At 36.6% G+C, this 23,794-nt stretch overlaps 1 protein-coding gene across 1 annotated transcript in view; it reads right to left on the bottom strand.

The window, feature by feature from the left end:
• GPC6 (glypican 6) overlaps positions 1-23,794 on the bottom strand; it is a 701,587-nt gene that overhangs the window by 321,200 nt on the left and 356,593 nt on the right. Inside the window, exon 3 of the mRNA XM_042839058.1 lies at positions 3,626-4,017. Coding sequence (XP_042694992.1) covers positions 3,626-4,017 — 392 coding nt within the window. The remainder of the gene's footprint in view (positions 1-3,625; positions 4,018-23,794) is intronic.

A 23,794-nucleotide genomic window follows, 5' to 3' on the forward strand; every position in this document is an offset into this window, starting at 1 on the left:
AAAGACAGGGATCTCTTGGAAAGAGTCCAGCGGAGGGCCACGAAGATGGTGAAGGGCCTGGAGCATCTCTCCTATGAAGAAAGGCTGAGTGAACTGGGTCTGTTCAGTCTTGAGAAAAGAAGACTGAGAGGGGACCTGATCCAGGTCTATAAATATCTAAGATGTGGGGGGCAGAATGGCGAGGCCGGACTCTTTTCAGTGGTGAGTGGAGACAGGACAAGGGGAAACGGCCGGAAACTGCAGCATAGGAAGTTCTGCACAAATGTGCGCAAGAACTTCTTTACAGTGAGGTGACGGAGCACTGGAACAGGCTGTCCAGGGAGGTTGTGGAGTCTCCTTCTCTGGAGATGTTCAAGACCTGCCTGGATGCCTACCTGTGCGACCTGGTGTAGGGAACCTGCTTTGGCAAGGGGGTTGGACTTGATGATCTCTGGAGGTCCCTTCCAACCCCTACAATTCTGTGATTCAATCAAAGCATATTTTATACTTAAGTAAAAATGTTAATTTTATTAACAGTCTAACCTGCTGTTCAATGCAGGTTAAGATTAGAGGTCAGACTCTACAGGACCTTGTCATATTAGAGAGCTTCATACAATCTGGACAAAACCATCATGGATGGAGACTGCACAGCCTCTCTGCCTTCCTGTTGGAAGCTCTTTCTTGTTTCAGCTCATATCCATCACTTCCCATCATTCTCCACTATAAAGTGTTTCACTGGATCTCCTGCACAACTGGTAGGTGACCCCAAAGCCACCTCTCCTCCAGGTGGAACAAGTCTCAGTCCCACATTCTGTCATCCTACTGCAGCTTTCCCAGTCTTGACCATCCTGGCGGCCTCCACAGAACTTAGTGCCTTTCTCGCATGGTAGGGGCCCAAAACCAAATACAGTGCTCTGAATGTAGTCTATTAGAGCTATACCTGTTCATAAAGCAAAGAACTTGTACTGTATCTGGAACAAACTATCAAGCATTTCAAAAGATTTAAAATCGTTGCTTTAATGTCAAAAAACAAATAACACTCCACCCTGCCCCTCCCCATGAATGGACACACATGAATCAGGAACACTACTGAGCTGTCTCATCTTCAAGTGATACTATGATAAGGCTCCAGTTAGGAATACAGAGCTAATGATTCTCATTATAGGATCTTAGAATCACTTAGCAATTTGGTGATAAACCCTATTCTTGGAAGGCTTTATGTCCCCAGAACCCAGCAAGAGATATGTAAACCTTTTGGGGGGTATGAGAGAAAGGAGACACTTGAACATTCTGTATGTTTATATAGATATATATAAGGAAAGTGACATTTCAGCAGACAATTAACACCTTAATATGTTTGGGATTCGCAAATTACACATATATTTAATTACTTAGGTGGCTTAATTCCTACAGTTTGATCCTGCTAATACAGCAAGATCTAATTCGTACTGACAGCAGTGACACCAGAACTAGGCATTTTCACTTAAAGCTTGACCAACGAGGGCATCTCTGCTGTTCACAGAAAACCTGGGGCTGTAGATTTATGCATTCTGTGCACAGAGTCTAAGCAGCCATATCTGCCTCAAACCAGGCTAGATGAGTTGGGAATTCATGTTAATTGTCATTGTTTAGAAAAGACTGCAACAATTGGCAGTGCTAGAAATAAAACGAAAGGTGACTCTGTAGCCCAGAAAGACTTGAAAGGAAGAAAATTCAATTTTAGCTAAGTAGCCAGGTTTATCTGTTTCATTTGCCAGCTTCTTAGTGCAAAATGACCATGTAATTCTATCATATTCTTGCTTCTCGCTCTGGTCTGTAGCTTCTGAATTTGCAATTGCAAACTATCGCATCATACAGGATAAGGAAAGTTCAGAAGCCAGTTTCTTCATCATGTTGAGCACATCAGACGCTATATCAGCTGCCACTCTACTTCACCTTCTTGCTGTGATTTACATGAAGAGAAATAGTTCTTTTGATGAAGAGGAATAGCTTAGGCTTGCAATTGCAAAAGGCAAACATCAAAATCCTGTGTACAGTTATTGTCTTGAAGTTGTTATTTCAGTGTTTCATAACGGATGTCACTTGAACACTTCAAAATTCAGAATATCACAAAATCATGGAAATATATGTTCGCTAAGGTTGGAAAACACCTCTAAGATCATCAGGTCCACTGTCAACCCATCACCACCATGCCCACTAAACCATCATCCTTTGAATACTTGGCCTCATAAGGATGATATCAGTTTCTTTCTCCCAGCTTCACCCAGCTGAGCCATTTACTTGTTATTGGGCTGTTAGAAAAGCAGACTGAAAAGATTCTAAAAATGTTTCTAAAACGTTTCTAAAATGAATATGTTTCTGAAAGATTATGGTCACCCTTGGTTTTTAATTTGTGCATTCTGTTTTTTAAGCACTTGATGGTTCTTTCTTTTAAAGTTGTGACACAAAATGGCAAAAAAGATTTTTCTTACAGAAATCAAGCACTCAAAAAAACAACCAACCAGCCAACCAACCAACCAACCAAAAACAAACATCCAAGAAGCCGTCTAATGAAAGAGATCAATCAGTGATAATTGAGAGATGAGAACTTGGGGAAGGAATGGATGTACTGAAGTAGGAAATTGGAATGTTTTCTGAGCTTACCATCTGGTCAGATACTCACTTTCTAATAAGCATGAGATAATTTGTCTCCTTGCAGACCAGAATCATCTGCCAATGATACTTGGTGTGGGTTCCTTTGCTGCTTGATGTGTAACCATTCCCTGTAGGCCATTCCTACAGCAATGGTGCTGCTTTTGTCCTATTTGGAGGCATTTAATTGTGCGTCTACTGTTTTTTCCCCTTAACTTAATCTCATGCTGGTGTTATGAATTAATAAGCTACAGAACTACGTAAATATAGAACCATGAAATAGCCAGATCCCAGAACAGACATCTAATTGGATCAGCAATTCAGAAATAAGTATACCTGATTTTGAAACACTATGTAAGATAAGGTAATTCAGGCACATTTCTGGTACCCAATGGATTATTTTTGTGTGTGCATTGCTTTTTTATTACATAGCTTTAATTATACGTAGCCTTCTAGGACTAAAATTGTCATAAATATTTGCATCGATAAATAATTAAAACTAACACAAATGTGAGTCAAATTGTCTTTAGGGAAAGCTCAAGTTCCAGAGATGTCAGTAGTGGTCACATCAAGAACATAACTAAACATTTCTAATGAAATCCTCCGCCCAGTTGCATGATGAATGAATGCTATGAGGGCTCTGCTGTCCTAGAAAGAAGCAGCATAAATTTACTTGAAGCAATTTAATTCTGATCATAACCATAATCTTTTATATATGTTGCTGGTTTTGAATTACTAATGATGTGATATAAAATTGATGTATATCAATATTTCCTTGCGTCTCAAGCACAGGGAAATGATTTCCAGTCAGTATTGCCATAATATCTCCAGAAGGAATGAAATACAACTGTTATCTCTACCTGCATACTCAATATGTGTCTACCAGCACACACACACGCATAAACCCAAAAAATCAACACAATATTAAAAAAGAAAACAAACAAGAATAATCATATTTTGATTGTCTATTAATTTGAAACAAATTCAAACTTAAGAAACTCTGATTTCAGATTACCTTGGATACTCTGTTTGCAACCTCTCTGCCTACTGTCAGCCCCTGAACAAAGGTCCGTGCAGCAATGAAAGCTCTAGTCACTTGAACCTTCAGCTTCCTGGGTACATCTCCAAATGGTTTCAGCTGGTCTGTATACTTGCTTACACACTCCAAGTAGTCCTCAGTGAAATGATACTGGGGGTTTATGAGCTGGAACATCCTCTCCAGCAGCCGAGCCCAGAAATCATTCAGCATTTCCTCCAAGTTCACATTGCCTCCCGTGTAATAACGCTTCAGTTCTGTGAAGAGATCCTGGAACACCTCTGAGTTCTGCATATACAGTGTGCCGTATGTCCGTACGAACATATCATTTAAGGACCTTTCAGCGTTCTCAAGAAGTTCTCGGAAAAATTCTGCAAAGTAAACAAGGAGACATTAACAAGGAGATATTAGTAAAGCATAAAGGGTTTCTTGATTGCATTCCCATGTAAACATTCGTAAGGCTTGTCCTAATATGTTGTCACTACACTTTGCTATTCAAATTAATCTATTTAGATAAGAAATAGCTTTTTTTTTTTTTTTTTTTTTTTTTTTTTTTTTTTTTTTTTTTTTTTGTGTGTGTGTGTGTGTGTGTGTGTGTGTGTGTGTGTAGAGGCAAAGAAAAACAAAGTATATCCCAGATTTCCCAAGAAGGTAGAAAGATGTAGCACTGTAACACTGAACACCAAAAATACCCTTAAATAATTTCAATGAGCGTACCTCCATTTCCCTCCATTTCCTCTCCACTTACTATTTAATGCAGATATCCCAAACTCTTGCAAAATCTTTCACAGCCAGTATACTAATTCTGGTATGCTAAATGTCAAGTCATTAATATGATGACAGAACTGAAATTGTAAAAATTTTAAAATAACTAGACAATGATAGGTTCTATTGAGATGAAGTTGTTACAATATAGAGGAACGCTATAGAAATAAAACAGAAAATTAATTTGCAAATATTCTTGAATGCTGGAAATGAGCAGAATATCCATTAAAAGTATTATTTGGTTAGGAAATGCTAAGAAAATGTTAGCATTTTCAATAATCTATTACTCCATTGAAGTACTTTACTAGAACCTTCTACCATCTGTGTCAGACTACTAATTTCAATTTGTGTTAGTTGTATTGGAGTAGCAGACTTTATGTTTTTAAATGCATTTCATACTTTACTAATTCTGTGCATCTCCTCTACTCAGGCCTGTACCATTATCTATTTCTAAGTTTTGATTTCTGGAATTTATTATTACTGGGAAATGAGCCCATGGGATACCAATCACTGTAGAGATCCCTGAAATCTCTCCTTGTATACTGGAAATATGCAATCATCTCTTTTGCTAATATCCTTTATCTGCTGTATGTCGCTTAAGTTTTCCCAAGGAAGTCACTGAGATTATAGTCATTTTTTAAACATATCTGACAAAAGCAAACACTGCTGCTTTTGTTTTATAGAAGATCCCATCTTCCTACAGAGTCCATTTGTCAGCCTTCTTAAATCTCCTTTGGAAAAGGGGTCAGTGATTGCTGTGGTCTGTAAATGGGGCATTGCAGACAGCATGGAAGAGATGGCAACAGCCTTGGCAAAACACGTATATTTGCTGCTATGAAATGATTCACACATATGCAGGAGTCATCACGCAGCCAGCTCTAGGATGCCAGATTCTAAATACGTGGTGGTTGCCCATAGACACATCTGTGTGTGCTCTCTGCAGGGACACGCTGGATTCTTATAGTTTTGGCTAATGTTATAATGTGAATACCCTTTTGATAAATAGCCCTGTTGTGGCTACAAAGACTCATGAAAATGCAGAATCATTTCAGTGCTAAAGACACAATAACAATTAAGAGCACCAAAGAAAAAGTATGCACTAAATATGAAGATGTACAACAGAGATCACTTGAAAGCTGACTTCCAAACACAGTGGCTGCACAGACTCTGTGAGAAAGGAACAACTCCCTTTTGGCAGAAACAGTGCAGAATTGCAGTCTTTGATCTCCTAGATAACTGCAAAAGAGTTATCATGAAAAATGCATACATGGAACACTGAAAACACACTCAGTACATCAAAGCACTCATTAAAGGGAAAATACATTCTAAGAAGTGTATCAATGTCTAAGCTGTCATCAAAATCATAGCTTCTTAGATGGCATAAATTCTTTCTGGAAAAGAATATGCTTTCACCAAAAAGTTTATGTAGGGAAACAAACAAACAAAATCCCCCACAAAACCCCAAACTTTGTTCTTCTCTGTTGCCAAATAGAGTAACTTGAGGTCCACAATACACACTTCAGAGGTATTCTCTGCTGTTTTTCCAAATTGCCCACTAATTCTGAAAATTCAGTTTTAGAGAAAAACAAAAACAAAACAAAATTGTTTTTCACCTCCCCCCCTGACATATTGGTATCCTTGACGTCTGAATCACTGACTACTATTTTACACAGGCAGCATTTCTCCTTCTAAGAAATAATAAATGCTGTCTCTATTGCTGAATACATCTAGCTGTCTACTCATACATTCTGGAAGACAAGAAGATGGCTGAGAATTTAAGACTCAATCCAAGATTTTAGACCAGTGCAATTGAATGGCAGTTGTGAAAGACAATCACAAAAGCAGTGAATCTAGACCCCTCAAATTCTCTCCCATTACAATGTGTATATCACAGGGCTGCTCTAAGAGATTTAAATGTTGGCTCCTCCAATCCATAGCTATGCTGAGAATTGCACTATTCATCTGGAAAGATTGTGTAAGTCTGTCACAGTGAAGCATAAGAGTTTCAGTTGCTGACAGCTTCTCTGGTCAGAGATTGTTTGCATTTTGTTTTCTTTGCACAGGCATATGATATGGCAATCTTGCAGTCAGTTTCTTAGAAAATAACAAAAGCTTTTAAGGAGGGTTGGACTTTTATTCCATACTTCTACAACATTATCACTAAGTGTACAGTCTTAAATCGCATGCTAGACTAAATGTGACACCAGACTTATACATTCTACGGGAAAGGTGATGCACTCCCTGAATAGCAGTATATTTATTTAATTTTAAGTCTTCTCATAGGTCTCTATTCTACTAAAAAGTTAGACCTTTCATCTTCCACATGCTTCGCTACAAAAGAGTTTAAGTGTTATCTTCATCAGTACCTCTATACAGAATTAGGAAAATAATGCACCACTAGCAGCAAAATTGGACACTTCATTCAGTTTCAGAGAGAAGTCCTGTTGTATTGATTAGAAAACATCTTGATCTATTCCTGTCCAGCAAAATGAATACTGTTGTAAAGGGTCACTTTCTTTCTCAGCCAGGAAATCTTCCATGCATCAGGAAAGTAGACTGCTCTGTGTTGCTCTTGTACAGTTACTCTTTCCTGACATAACTGGGCACTTGTCCAGCTACATGAAGAGAAACTGCACTTGCTTCTGCACTGGCTGATTTTTTTCTATGGTGTTCATAGTAATTTAAAGATTCTATGTTCATTGCAAAGATGATATTTCACCAACTTGCAGCTACCTTTTGAAAAATAATCTAATATTTCAGCTCAAAGTAAAAGAACAAAAATGAGACAGACATTAATCACGTTGCTTAATGTGCTTCTGGAAGGCACTCAAGTACTAGTGTTGGAGAGGAGAATCTATATAAGACAGAGCTGCACAGCGTTTGAACTTATATATCTTGTAAACTTTTTTTGCTGCCAAAATTGGTTGTCATGAGCAGTGTTAACACTGGAAATAATTTTTCGTAAGTTTAAATGGAAATGCTTTTATATGATAGAATATGTCCTGGGTGTGTCTTATGTTACAAACTCATTTTTATACATCTTCCATCTATTAGACAGATATTCATCAGGCAGAAGGCTCAGGTCTACTATCGAAGTAATTCAGAAGTATAATGTCAAAGGCGTATTGAGCTACAGTGCAAAGAACTGAAAAGAAAAAACAAATAATGTGATTTGAAACCTTTACATGCATTATATGGACTTAAATGATGGGTTTGGGATCAACAGATAACACTTCAACTATTTTTAAACATTATTTGTACATGTTAGATGGAAGATCACAGTCTCTGCAAATAAAGTTTATTCTTATTAAACCTCTAGTCTATGATGAGACAACTCAGTGAAAGGGCATGTTGCATTGGTTAATGCCCCTTACCGGATGGTATGTAATGCTCTCGTTAAAAGTCAGGTCTTAGTTCTCCTATTACACTGTCAGCTGGAAGCTGACTTTCTCACTCTAATCCAGTGTTAGAATTTAATTCAACCTGTGAGCTAGTTGACATCACATCAGCAGATCAAGATTGGTGATAATACTGTAGCATGACATAGTGCAATAACTCCCTTCATTAGAATATAATCACAACCATCTAGAGACAACAATTCACTAAATAAAAGTTGTATTGTGCATGAGCTGATATTCTACATCAATTCCCAGACCGATAAGTTCCCTTCATTTTCTTTCCATATGTAGGATAAGCAAAAACAACGTCTGGAGATCAACTTGCAAAGCTAGAAATAATTTGCTGCTTGATTCTTGAAAACAAAGATACATGCACAGAAATTAAAACAAAATACTAAAAGGCAATTTTGTTTATTCATGATGTATTCTGTGCATTTTTTTTTATTTTGCAGATCTTTAGTTTTGAATGTTATACTGTGGTGCACTTGGTATGCTGAATATCCAGTACCTGAGAAAACAACACAGTTGCAGAGAAGTCTACAGAGATTCTTGCCACATACTTGCGTATTTTTCATCAGCCTTTACAGAAAACATTGCCCAGGGTGGCATACTGATGTTGCTCCTCATTGACACTAACACCACCACATATAAGTCAGTTCCCATTGCACCTTTTTTCTGCTCGTGGGTGTTGATTTTTAAGTTGATCGCAAATTCTAGAAATCAACCATTTACTGTGAAGATGTCTATGCCCTTACAGCATATGGAATTTAGGTACCTAAATTCGTTTGATGCCTTTTAACAGATCTAGTGATATGGCTGATGCTAAAAGGTATATTAGAATTCACATAAGCTGACTGTTATTTGGGACAAAAAAGGGATCTTTACATAAAGATACTTACATTGATGACATACATCAATGACGATCACATTCTTTTCTTCAATGCCCTACTTCTTTCTTTGTTTCTTTGTTCATGAAGAAAATACTTTTTCTAATGAACATGGTACCTTTCTACAGGATGCTTGAAAAGGTTTTTTTTAATTAAAAAAAAAAAAACAAACGATGCTCCACGATGATACTAAGTAGTGAAAGTCGTGATTTATCTCATTGAAACTCTATTGAAATTAATCTGAACTAGTTCTGTTCTGTTCTGTTTTGATTTGTTTTGTTTTTCATCTTCTTACTATTTATTTTAGGTTTCAGAGACATTTTTCCAAACAATAACTAAACTTTCAAGACATAAAAGAACCTAATTTTACTTTGTGATTGAGAAAAAATTGCTGTAAGGAAAATACTTACACCAGATTATTTTCCCCCTCTATTTTTGACATTGCATTTGTATTTATATTCAAGACCAAACAAATTGTATGCATGAAGCTATCAGAGTATTGGTATTACATTTTAGTGAGTTTGAATAACTAATTTTAAAATTCCCTTATAGCTTTGACCTTTAGAATACTCAGTGCTCACAACTGGGAAACAAATTTCAGCTCCCATTAGGAACAACAAATTTTGCAGTGTTATGAGATCTGTTGAAAGTTATTCTCCTCTTTTTATGTCCTCATAACTCATTCTGAATATATAAACATCACATTTAACGATAAGAAAGACAGGTCAGATAATTAAATGTGTTCTATACTTGCAAATTTCAGAATAGGTGATTTACATCCTCCACCTGTACCCTGGATAAAACCATCTATGGGTGAAATGACTTAGCTGATAATGGATATTGATACCTCTTCTAGAGTGTCTTACAGCTATAAATATTGTAAGATTAAGAAATCTTTTGGACACTATTAATATTTTTAGGAGTCAGTGTAATCTCAAAGGTTATGAGTGAAGATGAAGGTCACACTCCTCTATTTAATCCCTTCACTTCTCAGACTACTGTGAAACTTCATAATGAAAGATAATTCACAGCAGTCTTTTTCCTTTCCTCCTTACCGGAGTCTATGACTTCTTCCCCACTATGTTTCCTAGGCCATGCCCACTCTGTAAGCTTGAGATAGGCTGTTACAAGGATAAAAGGAGAGCCACAGAAAGGGGAAACTGTGAACTCCCCACTCTGCAGCATGGAGACAAAGCAAATAGCACTGCCATGTGCTAAGATGATGGGCAGGAAGATGATGGGGAGGAAACACAAACTTCTATCCTGGGCTAGGTTGGAAAGGTTAGGACAAACAAGTGAGAAAAATGCTATTTACAAATCAACCACCATTAGCAGAATGTGAATCCAATCTAAGAAATATAAATGCATTATTTAACATCAGGGTACAAAGAAGTTTTTGCACAAATGAACATTAATGTGCAGTTAGAGGAGCTGTCATCTATTCAAGGCTGATTACATGCATTGATGTTAGCCTATAATACCTTATTGTACTACTCTGAAGTCAATGTGAATATTATTACAACTTCAGTGGGTGCAGGTGCAGCCTTTAAATGCTAAACTTACTATTTCTTCTTCACAAGAATTAATTTATTAACACTTCAGTGTGTCTAAAGTGATATTTGATCCTGGCATTGAGTCTATGTAGATAATCCTGCAATTAGGTGAAACATACAACTTTCACTTGAAAATTATGAAATTAGATATTAAAACATAGTTTTTGAAATATTTACTAGAATCTCCAGTCATATTCTTTTGCATCTGGTAATTTATCTTGAATGTATCCTCCATAATAATTACAAAAGCTGAAATTTCTAAGAACCTCTCAAAACACTTATTGAGCTTATGGTGACAACCAAGAAAGAAAATACTAAGAATAAAAAGAAAATAATGTGATAGCTTTTCAAGTCATTCATATATACACTAAGGATCACATGTATTCTGAAGGTTCAACTGTCATTATCAAGTGAGAAGTGCCCAAGTGAAGTACTCATAAAATGCAAGCAAAATGTTACATGGCATCATAAAGCCAACTTCTGGAATATTTATGACTGGGCACTTAAACACTTGCAACAGTACTATTGTTAAGAATATCTATGACCAAAGAGAGACGTAGCATTTCACAGATATCTGTGAATTTGGGAATTATGAATTTTATAACATATGTTCAGATAAATGCATAATGCTTCATAAAAAATTCATGAGTCAGCGCAGTTTCTTCTGAAAAACATTTAATGCTTTCATGAAAATGATGTTAACAATATACAAACTATGGGACTCAGTGAAACGACTGTTTTAAAATACAGAACCTATTTTTGTTTTTCTCTATTCAACTCTAGAGGCTATTAAATATTCAGTTTAATAGTTAGGCAGATTTATCATCTAACACTCTGAATGAAAACCTGAAACAATCTTTTAAACTTACTGGAAGATTATTTATTTATTTATTTATTTATTTATTTATTTATTTAAATATGGGAAAGTATGATTTGGAGCACAAGACACTGGTAAAGAAGAGGGAAAAAGTGACACTGTTTTAACAAGCAAGTCCCAGAGCAGAAGTGCTATTTACTATTAAACTCAGTTTTCTGTGGTGATCAAAGGTAAGGTCAGGCATGTCTAATCTGTGGCCTGTGGGCTGCATGAGGCCCAGCACAGCTAGTGCTGTGGCCCCCCCCCTACTGCTGCATCATCATGGTGGTAGTTCTGATGCTACAGATATAGTTCTACTTGCCATTTTCATTAAAGGTATTGATAACAAATATAATATTAATGAAATCAGCATAAATACATAACCTGTGAATTTTCACGAGCTACATAGAACTGCAATCAGACATTCAACTCAAAGAAAAAATTGATCATATCTCTTTACCAGATTTTTATCTCTCTTATCAGAGAAAAATACCCCTAACAGTCGTGCCTTATTCATGTCTTCACTACTGGGCAATATGTACACTTGTGAATTATTATTGTCAAGAATGAAGCACAGGAATAGTAGTATTTATCAAAAATCTCTTACGAACACCTTGAGAACTCACTAGAAATGGCAACCACTGCCACTGAACCAACCTGATATGTTACTTTCACAAAATAAGCTTAGACATCCCACCAGTTTTATGTTTATGTTCTCTGTTTTTTTATGTCTTGATAAAAAAATACATTAAAAAACCCACTTTTATTATTTATACACATTAAATTTACTCTATATTTTATATGTGGCCCCAGACAATTCCTATTAGCTAAATGCAGCCCAGGCAAGCCAACAGGTTGGGCACACAGGGATAAGGTGCTCTGCTGGGTAGTAATGTGGAATTGAAGCTACTGAATGCCTTCTTGATTATTCTCAGAGAAGGTAGTTTGACTAAGGGCAGGTTTACTCGCATGAGAGGAGGTTCTGACTGGCCAGACTAAAACACTGAAATCTAATTAGCTTTTTTTACATTGAGGTGATTAACCACAAATTGACAACATTGATGCTTTGGAAAGGACAGAAATAAAAATACTCTTCTGAATTTCAATTGAGACAACACGTTTCCTTGTTTGAGAACATAGATGACATTATGTCATTTATGCTCTCATTAATGCTCTCATTAAAAGAACTGTAAACTTCATTAAAATTGAAAAATTAGGTGTGTTATCTATCAGGTGACACTTGTTCCCTTTCCACAATAAGAAACATCATAAGTAGTACATTATAATTTTATGTACCCTAGATGGTCTTATACTTTAAGTACTTCTTTTACAAGTCATATAACTAAAAATGTGTTCCAACAGGTGATTTTTATATTAGGGTCAGTGTTAAATTATATTGTTCATTCAAGCCATTATCTAGGAAATATTCTCCACTTTCATTGAAAAAAATATTTTATTAGTCATATATACCACTCTTGTACAGAATAGATATTCACTCAGATTTGACCATAATACGTATAACTATAATACATTTCAATTGATTTATTGTTGTTGTTGTTTAATGTCACAATAATTGCAATAGATGCCATATGGTCACAATATGTATTTAATTTGGTTGGTGTCTTCTCACTGGTGACAGGTGACAGACAAGGGGAAATGGCCTCAAGCTGTGCCGATGGAAATTTAGGCTGGATATCTGGAAAAACTTCTTTACAGGGAGGGTGGTTAAGCACTGGAATAGGCTCCCCAGGAAGGTGGTTGAGTCACTGTCCCTGCATGTGTTTAAAAACCATTTGGATGTGATGCTCAGAGACATGATTTAGTGGAGGGTTGTTAGGGTTGTATGGCTAGGTTGCAGTTGGACTTGATGATCTTTAAGGTCTTTCCCAACCTGAGCAATTCTATGATTCCATGATTTTATGATTCTAGTCATGAAGCATTTAGTTAACGTTACAAATCCATGCTTATTTGTGTTAGTTGCAGTTGTTACTGCATATTTTTGCTTTAAAATGCACAGCACCCCAGCCTGGCTGAGGTTGGCAGGACCCTGTATGTCCCTGTGTCCCAGCCCCTGCACCAGCAGCACCACCCAGAGCAGGGTGCCCAGGCCCACAGCCAGGCAGCTTCTGGAGAGCTGCAGGGAGGAGACCCCACAGCCTCTGGGCAGCCTGTGCCAGTGCTGCCAGTGCTCCGGCACCCGCACAGCGCAGCACTGCTCCTGGTGTTCAGAGGGAGCCCCCTGGGCTACAGTTTGTGCCCATGGTCTCCTGTCCTGGCATGGGGCACCACCGAACAGAACCTGCAGTTTTGCACCTTCCTCTTCTTCAGGCTCAACAGTTACAGCTTTCTCAACCTCTCCTTGTAGGAGAAGTGTTCTTGTTCCTTTGACCTCTTCTAAATATTTTTGCTTATTTTGTGGAGCCATCAAAGTTTGTACATTCTCTCACAGACTCTGATTTAGGCTGATTTAGATGGAAATCATCATTTCTTATATTCCTAGCATTAATACAACCTATTGCAAATTGAAATGTACTTTGGCATTATTTTTTTTTCATGTTGTGACTCATCTGTAGAAGCTGCTTTGTATACTACTATTTTATTGTATTAACATAACATACTCTTGTCTTTGAAAAATCTCAGATACACTCTCCTTTTTTTTTTCCTACTTTTTCTTTCTTTCTTTTTTTTTTTTTCCTTTGCATTGCTGTGAAGTTTGACAGCAAATAAAATATTTAGTCTCATGTTATTTTGCTGCTGGCTGATACACTGGCGTGAGGTCTGAAGGACTTCTTGTTATTCTTTACTGCCAAATGTAAGATCTGTAAATACGTGATCTGTTCTGGATGGATGAAAAAGCCAGAGGCAAGTATCCAGGTCTATTAAGAGGAACTAAAAGATTAGAAAAATATATACATTCTCATCCTTTAGATTACGCTTCTATTCTTGAAGTAACGCATAGGTTGAAGTGACTTTTCAACAGTACAATGAAGAACTTAATCATATTTCTGTTTTTAAATGGAGAAATGAGGTCACACTATTATTAACTCAATCATAGAGACAATTCAGAGCATAATATAAAATTTGGAAAGTTCAGATAAGCAAGGACATAGAAAAACAAGGCCCCTTCACTAAAGCTTATTCAAAATGTCACGTGTGCTTTCAAAGAAATAACGTGAAAAATGATTTTTACCTAAGGTAGGAAAAGGAAAATTTCTGAATTAATAAAAATAGATCATTATTTTTTAATATCACAGAATCTGCTTCCCACTCTTCTGCCTATGCATGTTGTTCTGTTGGACAGATACCTAATCTGCTCATGAGTCCTGAATACTTTTGAAAAAAGTTTTTCTCTTTTATTCCTTTAATTTTAGCTTTTTTATTTCTTATGATAGATATGCAGAGAAAGTAGTTATAATTTCAACCTGGTAGGCAGCAGACTTTTGGGTCCGCTAATCAGTGGCACAAAATAAAAGGATGAGAGTAAGACAACATTGCCTTACTTGGGTTATTGTTAAATGGTTTAAATCTCCACTGACATTCTGCTCCTTTGATTTCTGCTATCCTGACCTGGAATATACATGGTCAGTACTGTGAACCTACTTTCCTGCTCATCTGTTTACCCATTCTTTCTTTGAACTGCTGATGGTAATGCTGATGAATCTCTTCTGCAGTCCTAACTGCTGCGTTCAGTTATCATCAAGCACAGGCATCAGCTAGGGCTCTAATCTTGCTCTGATGGATGGAATACTAACCTTTCACAAGATTAGAGACACAAGGTGCTCTAGAGATAATAAAATTCAAATAGGTTTATTTCAAAGGGCAACTCAATCTCGATTTTGTTCATGGGTCACTTGACAGATCATTTGCCAATGTAGTTTTTGTATCCTTCTGCGTCTAGCTTCTGTGCAGCGCTCCAACTATTTCAAATTAAGTGGGCCCCAAAAGGCAGAGTTCGGCAAGGGTCTAGCTTCAGCAAAAATAGTGAGATACTCATTCAGCACGCAGCTGACAACTTTGCTAAAAGTGCATCTTCGGTGTGTGGTGCTTGAATGGTGGAAAAGTTTTTCTGAGCATTTACAGGAAGACATAGAAATTACAATAATGATAAGCATATTGAATGCTTTGAATTTTATACACCTGTTTGATCATAAAGCAAAAAAATCTTACTAGCATCATGGCAACCGTACAGTTTGTAGAGTAGTTAAGGGTTTAGAGATCTGCAGCTTGGGAGGGACCATTTTTAATGCAATAGCCAAGCAAAGCTATGTAAATGTGTTTAAATATCAAATATTTATGTTGTGTGTTTACAAATGCGGAGATGTGATTATTACAGGTACTGAGACAAGATTCCTCTAGATGACAGTTTCTGTCTTCAGTGACCCATACATCAAGTGGGGATCCTATGATATAAAGTAGGTGAAAACTCCTGCAGCTTCTGAGGTTGTAGCTTGCACCTGTTCAGAAATACCAGAAAATGTAGCTCTGCATTTTAAGGAAGTAAAAGTAAAATAGTGTAACTCACCTGCTGGAGATAGCAAATGTAAGTCTATGCAAACAACAGCATTTCCAGAAGTTAACCAGAAGGCTGGGTGTGCGGGCCTGATTTGTGTGCGCAGATGCTAACAGCAGGACCACTCTCTGAGAGATGGGCAGAGAGGAGGAAAAGCAGATGAAACACCCCAGAAGCTCACTTAAGAACAGTCAGGAAAATTCAGAGAAAGCCAGAGGGATGTTGTATGCTCCTTTCCAGAACATCACTGCAAAACTGTATGCTCTAGGAATTAATATTTTTCCCTTTCAAAAATATTTAGAACTGTCTTTATTCTACAGAATTTAATTTCTGCATGTAGAGGGGGGCAGGGGTTTAGAATTACTAACCCATTTTCAGGTACAATTGCATTATTTCAGCTTCCCAAGGGAAGGACCACTATATCATATTTAAAAATCAGTGGTTGAGAAGCTTGCATAATAACTAAGTTGTAAAAAGTTGATAGAATATGTATTTCAAATGTATACTGGACTAAGTGTGAAATCTAGATACTAGAAAGTAACATTAACTTTTACTGTTTTTAAGCCTTAGAACGACATGAAAAATGAATGTTTTGTCTTTGGCAGCTCACAATCAAGTCAATTCCTAGAATTGCAGTCATACCTCTGGAACCCATTGGCAGTGTTTAAATTTCATGATTGAATGAGTTCTAAACATATATATTCATTTGACATTATTGTCCCTTCTAGTAAGAAATTCTTGAAAATAATTTCATAGTACATATTTTTAAGAAGAAATAACTTTCTTTGACAAAGAAATAACGCACTACATGTTAATCTTGTGATCTAGTCAGGAAATGATGCACACACATTTGTTTCTGTCTCTTGTTCAGACTAAGCTACTGGACATTATTTTTCTGTAAAGTATGTGAAAATAGTCTTCAGGCATATGAGATAGAAGGATGTTGAAGCTGAAGGAGCTATCTCTTTCTGATAGAGGGTGTGAATTTTCAAGACCAAGATATGTGTAATTTTCTATCCATGACAGATGCAAAACAAGCTATAAATTTGCCATCGGAATATACAAGCTAAAGAACAGAGAATTCAGATGTACGTTACCAAAACTATTCACATAGAATGGAGCTACAGCAAATCATGCCCTTTTAGGAATATCAAGGCTCCCAACCAGCTACCATGGAGAAGGTTATGGCAACAAACAACCTGGGCTGCAGGTGGATCCTGCAGCTCTCCAAGAGTCAAGGCTTGGATGGAGGGATGGTGGTGTGGAAAGTGGTAGGAAGCCACTTTGGACACCTCTCCACACCAGTGTCTGAATTACCACAAGTACTGCACTACACAAATGTTAGTGGCACAATTCATCTCAGTAGTATGTTTGCACATGTGTTTGAAATTTTCAGTCAGTACATACAGGTGAGATAAAAAAGCTGAAGAGATGTGAAACAAGACAGGAAGGCGTGATCACAGAAATAATTTACAGTAATGTCCAAAATAACAACTATTTAAACTTGGAACATTTTAGCTTCTAGAAAAGCATTCCATGAAGTAAACCAGGCACCTCTTCTTCCAAAGAAGTAAAGAAATAGGTTTTTTTTTTTCCTTATAAATCAAAATACAGCAGAGAAATATACTAATAGTACTTCAGTAGACTATCAGGAAATAAACTTGCAAATGAAAGAATTACAAAGGAGCTCATTGTCTGTTTCAGTTGTAAAGCAATATATCCAGAAGCATGAAGTATAGCATTAAACCTAGCTCCAAATACAAAGCCTGATCTGTAAACCCAAACAAAGAAAAATCAAAGAACTTAATTCGATTTAAATGCAGCTGCTCTAATGACATATAGAAGCAACAATAATAGATTAAGTGCATTTGGAAGAACAACAGTTGGCCTAAAACAAGTAACATTGTGCTTTTCATTGTTAAATTTGAATTTTCTTGCTTTTGTGGGATTAAGTCAGACCCTTAACAATATGTTAATGTAGCTTTCTGTGGTTTAATTACAAGGTTTCCTCTAGAGTTTAACACAACAACAATTAATCAGCTAGTTCTTAACTTCCACAAAAGGAACTGTCATATGTCATTATCTGCACTGCTAACCCACCACAATGTCAGCTGAACTAAAAGCAATTATATACCATAAAAACGATACCCAAACAGTGTCAGTAGCTTAGACAAATGAAAGGAAAAATCTTACACTCAGCCCTGAAACTCCTCTTTATTCATTCCCTACTACACGATTAGCACACAATTATTAGCATTTAAATGCATATCATGCATTCAAAAGGTACCCCAGCAACACAAAGAGACTGACATGATTTGTGGATCATCTAAAATCACACAAAAATGCAAAAAATCAGAGATTATGCTGTTTTGCAATTTGCTTTGTTCTTTCGTGATATCTAAATATTAATTATTTGGTTTACATTCAGGTCAGATTTATTTGCACAGCCATGCTAATTATATTTGTCAGGAAGACAGAAAAGAAATGAATGGAGATAGTAGTTGATGTGAGAGGCTAAAATAATGCATTCAAATACATTCATGTGAAATTCAATGAATAGTTTAATAATAAACTAAATAAAGACAAGATGTTGGACATGAAAACCAAAGCAAGAAGAAAAGGTACTGAGAGCATTTAAACTTCAAAAATATGAGGGACTTGATTATGTCAGCATTTAAATATCCCTGGGTCAAAATTCTCTCTTCTTTGTAGACTGATGACACAGAGATGGATAGCATTTCCATATGGTTGGATTGAAGTGGGAAATAAGAAGTGAAATACCACTGTTGCTATTACTTTTCTTCTTTCAGAGAACAGTTTTCTCTGGAGTGCTGTTCTACTCTAAGAAGTGTCCACAAAAATAAATAAATAAACAAACAAACAAACAAACAAATAAATAAATAATAGCAGTTTGAGTCAACAGATTTGTTCAATGGCAAAAGATGTTCTTAGTGCCCTTTATTCCTGTTAGCCCTGAAGTCATTACATAACATGATGAGGGGGACAGAGAAGGTGCTACTAACACTGCCTAGCTTTGAGCAACCCCTCTCGATCTCTTTCTTTTTTTTTTTTTGTCCCAACAAACAAACAAACAAACAAATAAATAATAAGAGGGGTGAGAAAAGGAAAAAAAAAAGATGAAAAAAGAAAAAGAAAATAAGAAAGTTGATCATAAGGCATTGTTGAAGAACTTGAAAGAAATCAGGGATTTTCAGAAGCCTCAATCATATCGGCCATACCTACTGTTTTACTCTCTGCTGCATATGTCACAGACAAAGCTAAGTCTCACATTCCAACAGCAGCTACTGCTTTATTCATTAGTAACAAACTCCTGTAGTGTGGGATCTGCACACACATCGGTTTTTGTTTTTGTTTTTTTTTTCACCTCTAAATTGTTTGTCATCATAAAGAAGTGGCAGCAGTTCAATAAGAGAAGAATAATGCAGCAAAAAGATTGGAGCCCATTTTCAATACCTAATTGCCATAAAAAAAAGCGTTAACAAATGATTAAAAAGATAAATCAAAAGTTTTCGGGAAGACTAAGGGGCCCAGTCAGTTTTATGGTTTCATTTGAGCTACAAAGGCGTTATTATACATCCATTTACAAAACAATGAGCTCTTATTGTTTATGAAAGTTTAATCTCTTGTTTTATTGCTTTAATATATCTAACACTGGTAAGGTTTACTTTAAAATGAAATCTCTGACTATATGATGTGGATATTATTTTTTACATTCAGTCCGCAAACGGAATGAATAACATCATAATTGTATTCATCTATGAAACAATTAAAGTAGAGATAATTGCTTCTTCTCTCATAATTGCATATAAAGTAAAAGAATTAATATTTTATCATTTGGCAATGATTCTTGTTAGCACAATATTCTGACATCAATTTTTTTTTTTGGCCACAGGCATTTGAGCAAGTGCTGGAAAAAGTTCTGATGAACCAAAAACCACATTGCCAGTAAACTTACACTTAAGAAACACATCACCTTAGGCTCAAATCTCTGACAAAACTTTGACAGTTCAAATAACAAGAAAAAAACACCCTAAACGCTTAATTTAAAGAAAACAAACAACCATGAATCTGATGGTGAATTGCTGCCCCTCAAATGACACATCAATCCTAGATTAAACTACAGAATGACACTGTCTCATTATGATAGCACGTAATGTAGCAGCTGTTATCAGAGAGAAGTTTATGCATAGGTTTTAAAAGCTCAGAAAATCAACTGTGCAAGTGTTTCTGCTATTACAAACTGTCATATTATCCTCCAAAAGAAGCCCAGACGGGCCCCAAAACTTCTTTGTTTTCTTCCCTGCCTTATCCAGTAACATACTGATCTTTGAACTGGCAGCCAAATTGATTTTTATTTTTTATACAGTCTTTCAGGAAACTGCTAATGAGATAGTTTTAAATTTCTGAGGTGAGCCTTGATGATGTGATATGGGAGACTTTCTGTCATGCACCTTAACTTGATAATTACTGCTCATTAACTTGGTAAAGACTGAGACACTCGAAAGGATCAGAACAGGAAAAAGCTATTGGTCCTCTAAAGTGTAGAAACATTACCTGCTCTTCCACGTTATCAGTTCTTGTTCTCATCTGCTGTCCCATTCTGCTTTTTATTTCATAGAATAGTAGTTGAGTTGGAAGAACCTTTGAGTTGGAAGGAACCTTTGCAGGTCAACTAGTCCAACCTCCTTCAATGAACAGACACCTGTAGCTAAGCCAGGTTGCTCAGAGCCCTGCCCAGCCACTGTTCTACAGTTCTGTCCTGCCACAAAACTAATATAATTCTCTTCACTGATTCCATTCAGTCTAACTTTGCTCCAGACAAAAAACTCTAACGAAGGTGTCTATAAGTGTCTACATGGTGAGAAATAAAGTATTTTAGTGGCTCAATTCTTGTTAAACATATTTAACAACTTGTATTACTGATCTGATCATTTGCAAATGTGATGTAAAAATCAGATGCTTTTAATTTTCAGTAGAGTATGCTGTTCTCTTTTCCACAAAGGTTTGCTAAAAACATTCAAAATACAAGCAGTTCATAGACAGAAAGAAAAGGAACGGCACAGAGAAAATAATTACAAATATTTATATCATATTATGGCAAGGAATTCATTCACACAATTCTTTTGGAGTTGGAGTCTGCAATCTTAAAAGGTTATGCTCATCCATCACTGTCCAAAATAATGAAGACCACCATGAAGTTAAAGGAAGTATGGTATTCTTTTAAATAAACATATTAAATAAATAAATGAGCAGACAAACCACACACAACATGAAATCCAGCTCAAACAAACAATTAAACAAAACTCTAGGAGCTCAGGAAGAGGTCTGAAGCAATCTGAACTTTGCAGAGTGAGTCACAGGAATCAAAGCAGTTGATTCTTTCCCATTTTCCTCTCAGTGCGACTTGTGACACATCACCTACACCTTTAATAACAAATCCACCCTTACAAAATTATGTGGCTTTGAAAGTTTGGGCAAAGCAGATAATAATCTACTGATTAACATGGCATTGCTGTATACCTTCCATATTATGCTCGGTGTCTCATGGGTATGCGTGTGCTAGAGGTGTAACTTTTAAAGTCAGTATTATATATTTTTATTTACATTGACATAGCCACAGCAATCTTACTAAGTGTGCATAAAGTATAGAAGTGTGCATCAATCAGATAGAACAGTTATAGATCTTTCTCATAAAAATGCAGGAACCCATAAATCTACTAGTGTTTTAAACAGGCATGACTACAGATTCATTGCCATCTTTTAAGACTATCATTACTTAGATACACAACTGTAAACTTTAATTGCAAATCTTTTCATGCCACAATAAAAATAATGTTAAAAATCTTGACTGTTAAACTCAATGTCCTGGAATAACATGCATTGTAAACTTCTTCGCACTGTGTAGGCTAAATATGAAAAAGTGCACTTCTTTCCAGAAAACTGCCTAGTTGACAAGAAAATGTTTGTTTCTACAAATATGTAGTCAGAAACTCTAACTGATCCATTATTTCATACTAGCAGGTTTTCTTCATTCATCACTTTCAACAGTACTTTGAACATTTATAGTCAGTTATTGAATGCTAAATTTTAACTGAGTTCTTAACCTCTTATGAATCTTCTTACCCCCTTTTTTTTTTTTTTTTTTTTTTGTTTTGTTTTTTCTTTTTTCCTTTTTTTTTCCTTAAATCCTAAAGGCTAGTTTCTCTAATATAGCACTTCTAAATTGTCTCTGGAGAAATGCCTGAGTGCGATATACAGCGAGCTTTGTTTCAGTGGTCTCTGGGATTATTACAAGTAATCCAGGTCACAATGACCAACTTGTATATACAAGAAAAAATGATAGAACAATAAAACTGGTAGAAACTCCTTGAATTTTCCTTTCTACTAGAACTTTGTCCTAGATAGAAATATTAAAATAGTGTACACTGTGCTATGCTGGGGGGAAAGTGTGCCATACACGTGCACAAACCATTCATAGAAGATATACATGGGAGGTGATGCCTGTGCTAATTCTGTGCAGCTCATTAGCCATGTGATTGCTTTCCGAATGCTCTGAAAATGATGTTTTCGGTATTCTGCCACAATTCCTGACACAGAAGGACAGGTCACATAGTACTCACTTTTGCCTGTTTGTTTACACTGCAAGATACAGAGTGAGTTTGGGAACAAACTTAGGTATGCAGTGACCTCCAACTAATTCGATCTATGACTTCATCATTTATAGGTTTGGATTCATCTCTTCTAACGGATGCTGTTGGTGCTGACATTTATATCCAAATTGGTCACAGAATGGTCCCTTTTAAGCCAGTCACACAACACTATTGTGCTTCTCAGAATGCAGCTGATCTGACCTAATGGGGTTTACACATTAAGAATATATAAAACGCACCCTAAAGCTCTTCACTGACAATAAAAATACAAAGAATGACTAGAAGAGATGAAGATATCTGCAATGCACATGGTAAGGAAAATCAGATTCAGTGTGTGAGCTCTCGCTATAGGAAAAGCTAAACCACAGATTGTCAGTTAGACTGTTCAGCCCTTTTAATGACTTAACCTATGCAGATTGCTCAGATTAATGTTAAGAGATTGAGTGTTCCTTAGTTTTTCCCACCAAGAAAACATTCTAAAACTTTATGCCACTGCCACAAATTAGATTGGGGGGGGAGGGTAAGGGATATATTAACATAGCATAGTAGTTTTTTTCCCATACTTATCTTTATCAGTCCCACAATATTTATATTTTACTGCAATTGTTGTTCTGTCTTCTAAATAGGCATATTAACACACATGATTCTATCTCAAAGAAAATTAACTAATTATTTACATTTATTTAATGTTCTTCACCCAGTGATCTTAAAATACTCTGCAAGCTGTTTCCAACTACGGGAGCTTTTGAGGAATATCTGAGAGGAGAAGATAAAAAAAAACCAACACAAAATGTAGCTCTGGCAGTTCTGTAGACTGTGTCAATGTCATTGCCATTTGTGAGAATCCTTCTTTGTTTTTTTGGCTCAAAGCTTGCTTCCTGAGGTATTTTGTTGAGGAGGCAAGTGATGGATGTTGTGTGGCAATCAACATTGCTGTGTGGACAATTTTACATCTTTGGAACTGTTTGCCATCGGAAGATAGTGCTCAGGACTGTTTACTGGCAGAAGATCTAGCCTGTGACCAAATAACTCCTGTTTGCTATGGAAGACTGGGGGACAATGCCATTGTATCCTGAGAAGGCAAAATACAAGTTGGCGCCTCCCTGCTCCCTCTTATCTGCTGGTAAGGCCAGGAAGATAAGAACAAAGGAGTTTTCTGCTAATATCCCAGAGCCAGAAGCTGCCACTCCAAGGAGAGCTGACTCAACCACTTTGGATTTGAGCTGTCACTCCAAAGACAGCTGACTCAACCACTTTGAAACCATTGAAAAGGGGCCGTCATCGCCATGGTCGTCCTTCATCGTCGTCGTCGTTGTCAACAGAACAACTCTGCCTGATGACCCACCGCTACTGAAGATCAAAGACTGAACTACAAACCATGCTGGATCCATGGTGATGACTATCTTCCTCTTGCTGCCTATAAAGACTGCTTGCCTCTTCTTTCCTATCTTTTCTATCGCCCTCCTTCCCTTCCCCAGTACCCTAATTCATAATAGTGTCCGTCCTCC

Source organism: Centrocercus urophasianus, unplaced genomic scaffold (assembly GCF_019232065.1).
Source record: "Centrocercus urophasianus isolate 14NV4802_14NV808 unplaced genomic scaffold, USGS_Curo_1.0 seq_9, whole genome shotgun sequence".
NCBI classification, from domain to species: domain Eukaryota; kingdom Metazoa; phylum Chordata; class Aves; order Galliformes; family Phasianidae; genus Centrocercus; species Centrocercus urophasianus.